Source organism: Leishmania donovani, chromosome 29 (genome assembly GCF_000227135.1).
Source record: "Leishmania donovani BPK282A1 complete genome, chromosome 29".
Lineage (NCBI taxonomy): Eukaryota > Euglenozoa > Kinetoplastea > Trypanosomatida > Trypanosomatidae > Leishmania > Leishmania donovani.
In genome coordinates this window covers 661,481-667,365 of record NC_018256.1, presented here as the reverse complement: position 1 = coordinate 667,365, position 5,885 = coordinate 661,481, and the positions used below count along the sequence as shown (strand labels likewise).

At 58.5% G+C, this 5,885-nt stretch overlaps 2 protein-coding genes across 2 annotated transcripts; both read left to right on the top strand.

Moving 5' to 3' along the window:
• Positions 1 to 2,699: 2,699 nt before the first annotated feature.
• On the top strand, positions 2,700 to 4,319 carry LDBPK_291540 (hypothetical protein, conserved; the record flags this gene model as incomplete). Its single annotated transcript, XM_003862525.1, has 1 exon — positions 2,700 to 4,319. One exon carries the CDS (start codon positions 2,700 to 2,702, stop codon positions 4,317 to 4,319), a length of 1,620 nt encoding a protein of 539 aa, XP_003862573.1.
• Positions 4,320 to 5,055: 736 nt separating this feature from the next.
• LDBPK_291530 (clathrin coat assembly protein ap19, putative) lies at positions 5,056 to 5,553 on the top strand (the record flags this gene model as incomplete). The annotated part of the gene is made up of 1 exon (XM_003862524.1): positions 5,056 to 5,553. One exon carries the CDS (start codon positions 5,056 to 5,058, stop codon positions 5,551 to 5,553), a length of 498 nt encoding a protein of 165 aa, XP_003862572.1.
• Between the last annotated feature and the right edge of the window lie 332 nt (positions 5,554 to 5,885).

The window sequence follows — 5,885 nt, the reverse complement described above, 5'->3', positions numbered from 1 at the left end:
CGTTGCTCGCTGGGAAGAGATGGCGCGGCGCACATAGACATCCAGCCAGGAGCGCCCGCGATGCGCCACGGTATAGCACCCATAGATGCAGCGACAAGACGCCACGGCCTCCGCCCACGAGCGGGACCCTGAAGGCGGCCCTGCTTGGATCAAGGAGTACCTCTGTTAGCTGAAGCAAGGGAAAGGCAGTGGGTGGTACGAGGCGGTTAATATGGAAGGCGTCCGTGGTGCTCGATAGAGTTCGCAATGCATGTGATTATCTGGAGGCTTGGATGCGTTCTTCTCTCGTGTTTTTTTTTTCGAGTGGGCTGTGTGCATGTGCCTGAGGGTCTCTATCCGTGTGTGTGTTTGTGTTGGAGATGGAGGTAGAAGAGCCCCGTAGGTACCCCTTCTCTTGCTTGGCTGACGTCTTCGGGTTACTGGACCACATCACCTGTCCCACACTCGTTTTTTTTTCCTTTTTCTTCCTTGGGTGCTCACCGTAACCGTACTCCACCCTTGTACTCTCCCCACCGTATCGTGCTCCCCTCTATTTCTTTGTACTGAAGTTCCCTCTCTGCCTCTCAACTCGTGTGTGTGTGTGTGTGTGTGTTGCCTGTGAATGCTCAGCAGTTTTCCGTGGGGTTTTTTCTGTTCTTGCATGTGCCTGGATTGGCGTGCAGGCGTGCATGCAGGTATCCGCACTTTGTTGTACCATTCTGCTCGGTCCTTTGTGGGGGAGGTCTACGGTACCGACGTTAGTCCTGCTCCTTTTTGTCTCTCGATCCCTCTCAATTCTGCACAGTCACTGACGCGCCTCCGGCTTCGTCTCCTCGCAAGCGCACCGGCAACTGCGTAACACTTGTCGGCTGGTCTTCTCTACCAGTTGCCCGCACCCTTTTTTTTTCTGTTGGTCCTTCTCTTGCTTTGTTGAACCTGCTCGCTTTCGCACCTTGCGCGAGCGTATCATGAACACTTTCTTCTTGTTTCGCCCTTGTGCACGTGCCACCGTTCTCCGGCGTTTCCTCCTCTCACCCTTGGCTCCCTGGCGCTGTCGGTCTGCCCTGTTCGTTTCGTTGCGCTTTGGGTTTCACAGTCGCCTACACATGCCCACGTACGATCCCGCGCGGCGGGGGGGGGGGGGGCAGAGAAATGCGTCGTGACCGGCGTAAAAAGTTATGTGTGCCTGGACAGAGAAAGTGCATCCAGCGCGGACATCGACATATGGATGTGCGCTGCCCTTCAGGGACGCTTCTGCCAGAAGAAAACGAGTCCCAGCGAACACACCGCAGATGCGCACCGACAGGTGTGCCGTCTCGTCAACAGCAGCGCACTTTGATAATCGTGCACACGCAGGATTCGTTGTCATTGATGCTCTGTTGCTCCCTTGGCGGAGGAGTGCTAATCCTCCTGTTTTTCTTTTTGTTTTTAGCGGCGTTGATTCAGCTGTTGTCCGTGTACGGCAGCGCACCTTTCGAGCGTCTTCGCCTGCCGTCCTGCACCGCTTCTCTGAAGCGCTCTCCTACCGACAAACGCGCTGTTCCCACTGCCGCGTATCCTCGTCCCGCAGCTGCGCCACCCTCTCTCCTTCTTACGGCTCTCTGTGTGCGTCTCTTGTGCGCGTTGCGCACTGCGCGCCCTTCCCTCACTGCTTCTCTTTTATTTGCTGATATTCTCTTTCTTTGGGGGGAGGAGGGGGGAAGGGAGGGGAGGAGGTTTCCGGTGCAGAGCGCTCAAGGAATGTGTTTGCTGTCGCAGATGGTACACATGAGGCGAACGAGCTCGAGTTGCAGCCGTGCACACGCACTCGTTAGATCTCCACGCCTCATTCGTAGAAGGGTGGAGAGGAGCGTCAGACCCAAGAGCGGTCGCGCTTCTCTCATTTAGAAAATGTTTGGAGGCATGATTGCGCGTAGGCAGCGTGTGTATTCCTTTTTCCACGTTCTTTTTTTTTTTCGTTCTTACCACGCTGCTGGGCAGTTACACAACCTCGACTCACCTGAGTGTGTGTCTCTCGTTTCTTTCGTTGTTGATGCTGTTCATTGGTTCGATTGCCGATGGAGCTGCTTCTTTCAGCACCCACCCCCACGCATCTCATCTCTTTGTATGGCTCTCTCTCTATGTTTGTGGTTTGGGGAGTGGCCAACCTATTCCGCTCCGCTGTTGCCTACCATGCTGCTGCTTCTAGTCTCTGCGTGTGTGTGTTTGTGCTTCCGCCATTACGGTATGAGTGCCTCCGAGGCAATCCCAAGAAGAAAAGCGACGCACACACCCCAAAAAACTGAACATGCCAAGCGGCACAGTCGACAAGGCGGGGGAGGGGCGACGGACGAACGGGAGGAATCTCTCCGCAACGATTTCGATGATGCCGTGCTCTGGCGGGTGCAGGCGTTGAGTGAGTGGCGGCAACGTGTGACAGTGCTACCTGCTCTATCTTTGCCGTGTACCGGGTCTTTGTTGCTCGGTTGCGCGCTCACGCAGGTTCGCAACCGATGGTCAGTATCGCCCCGTGTACCACCCCCTTTCCTCCCCTGCGTTGTCACTCGTCGTAAGCACACAACCCACGCACAGCGCGCACAGAGGGTGCCTTCACTCCGTTTGCTCTTCGTTCGTCTCTCTCGGGTTCTCCACTCCACGTTCTTCACCGCGTGCGCACCCGCCTCCACCTCCCACACGCACCTCAATGTGCTCATGCGTCAACATGACCTAGCGAGGAATGGATGGCGAATCTTGTTCGATTCGCCAAGATCAGCGCGGGCACCCCACGGATGTCCTGGGTTGTCGCCGACGTGGCAGAGGCCTGCGTACGGCAGCACGGTTTGATGTGCGGCGCCGCTCCACGGCAGCCACCGCAGCACTTCCTACACGGGCAGACGCGGCGGACGGCGACCGTGGCCGGGCTGACAGGTGTGTGCCGCTGTCTGTCTACTGCAGCGCCGAGGTCGGGGCCCCTCTCGACTCCTGTATCACCGAGCTCGTCCCCGTCGCCCAAGCAGGACCCGCCTGCCGCCCCCCGACAGTCCGTGCAAACCGCGAGCCTCACACTAACAGCGGAATCGGTGTGGGAAACGGTCCCACACTGGTGCGAGCTGTGTTGTGAGCCCGTTAACAGCTGGCACAACCACATGGGCAAGCGCGACCATATTTGTCTCGAGATGATCCTAAACTCCGTAGTCGGCAGCAAAGGACTCTGGGAATCCGACAAAGTGTGGGACAGCATTGAGCTGTTTCGAAGTCACTACACGAAGCGGCCACACGGGCAGCCACGAACGCCTTCGCCGATTGTGCAACGCCTCTTGAAGGAGGGGCTCTACGTGCCAGGTCCCGATCACCCGCTTGGCATATTCTACGACGCCTTCGACCGTGGTGACCCGTACGCGCGGCGGGAGGAGCTGCATCTGCTGCTCTTGTACTTGAAGGAATGTGGGATGCTGTGCCTCACCCCCGACGTGTTCCCTCCAGCGATCTTCCAAGGGCACTTGCTCTTACACAGCGAAGTGGTACCGGTGTTGACGCGCATCTTCCCAGACGGGGAGGTGCGCGGAATCTCGGCACTGTCGCAGATGATAACATGCACCTATGGGCTGGCAGCAGCGTATGAAACGTGTGGGATGGAGCGGCTGGTGCCGGTCTCCTTGCTGCAACACCGAGGGTTGAGCCCAGAGCTCATTTCAGTTTTATCGTCGGTAGAGGAGTTCGACGGCGTTGCGGCAAGCGATGACGCGACGGGCGGCACCGGCGGCGAAGAGACTCTCGGCGAAGGCGCTGAAGGTGGGACTAGCGATGCAGCCTTGTCGACCGGGCAATCCATGGCAATGCGCTCCTTGAGCGCCGCCATGCCCCGCGCCATCCTCGGCTCCCTCCGCTGGGCCCTCGCTCCAGAGGATACGAGCCCCCCGCCGATCATCTTTCAGGACCACAAGCACAACGCCTACCTGACCACCTTGGCAGCGCGCGCGGCACGCCTGCTCATGTCCGAGCTGATCTTTGAGCGCATCTCCGAGTACGTATATCGTTTAGAGTACGTTCTGCGCACAGACTTCGGGCGCGAGTATCTGAACCATCGATACGAAGCCCATCGAGCGGCGGACAAGGCCAGCGGCCGCGCGGCCTCGCAGCGCTGGCTGCGCAAGCAGTGCATTACCCCTACACTGTCGAACGAGGGAACTGTTGCCTATACAAATGGTGGGCTCGCCGCTCATGGGCTTAACGGCACCGTGGCGGCTGAGTGTGCCGTTCGGATGCACGACGAGGCTCGTAAGGCGCGCATGCACAATCGCCGCGGACTGCTGAAGGCGCCACCCAGCTCCCCTTTGGCCCGCAATGTACGCTTTCGGTGAGACGGTCAAACGCCGCCGCTTCGGCGGCGGTGTGATGCATGCTCCAAAAACAGTGAATCGCATGCCGACATGCACGTGGCGAACGGAGCGAACTTGCAGCGCCGCACTGTTGGCTTCGCCGTAGCTGGTGGTGCAAGTGGGGATGCCGCGCGGCGTGCATGGCCTAGTGCCTGTCGAGGGGTCGTGTAAGGGCATTTGTCTTGTCCTTGTAGTGCCTTGAAAGTCGTGTGTTGAGCCCTTCGGAAAGGCGGCGGCGGACCGCAACAATGCGCTGCGAGTTTTCGCATGAATGCCGATAGTAGAAAGAAGCAAACTCAAGCGAAACGAAAAATGCCTTGTGAGTGAGCCATGTGGCGAGGGACCGCGAGAATGCCGTTGGCGCCTGCCCGGCTCGCCGAAAGCCGCGTCCTCAGCGTCTCCGACCCTCTCCTCCCCAACCTACTGTGGCTGGCATGGTTTACTCTTTCCTTCTGCGGCGGCGAACAAATGGCCCATGCAACGTCTCACCCTCGAACACGCCTACCTACACACCATTCGGATGCCCTTTGTTCCTCCCGACCCCGCCCCGCATCATCACCATCCTCGCACGCTCGAGAGCGAAAGTGTGAGGGAGAGAGCCGCAAAGCGCGCGTGCATCGCAATCAATAACGGAGAAGGAAGCACAGCACGGCAAGGGCAAGCAACATACACACGAAAGGAATACCTTTGTCGCATGCCTGCCCCGCGTGTGGGCGAGATGATTCAGTTCCTGCTGCTGATGAGCCGCCAAGGCAAGATAAGACTCTCCAAATGGTACGTGACGCTCTCGCAGAAGGAGCAGACAAAAATCATCCGCGAAGTGTGCCAGGCGGCGCTTGGCCGCTCTGCTCGGCTGTCGAACATGTTCGAGATTGAGGGCCGAAAGTACGTTTGCCGCCGCTACGCCTCTCTGTACTTCATCGCCTGCGTCGACAAGACAGACAATGAGCTGATTACGCTGGAGATCATCCACCACTTTGTCGAGGTGCTGGATCAGTACTTCGGCAATGTATGCGAGCTCGACTTGATCTTCAACTTTCACCGTGCGTACTTCATCCTTGACGAGGTGCTGCTTGGTGGGGAGCTGTTGCTGAGCAACAAGCGTGCCACGCTTGCCTACATCGACCGGCTTGATGTTGCTGCAGAGCGTAGCGAGGCACAGCTCGAGGGCAGCTCTTTTGTGGATCAGATGACCAACGCCATCAAAGGGGTCTGATGGGTGTTCGTTGCTGCCTGCCGAACACCATGTTTGCGGACTTATTGGGGGATGGGGGGCGAACAGACTGTTGCTTGTAGATTATTTCTAAGTTGTCACTCTGCCGTGAACAAGTACACAAACACGAGCACACGACCACAGCTCACACGCCCCCTTGTCGAACTGCCGCCACACCCGCGTCGGCCAGGACGAGTAGTTCTGCCGTCGAAATCGGGTCATGCGTCCCATCGGCTTCTCTTGCCCTCCCCCGACCGCCTGCTCCCCCAACCTTCCGCTCCTCTCTCCCGCCACCCGCTTTCGTCGGTCGCCGAGTCGCTGCCCTGGGGCCGTGC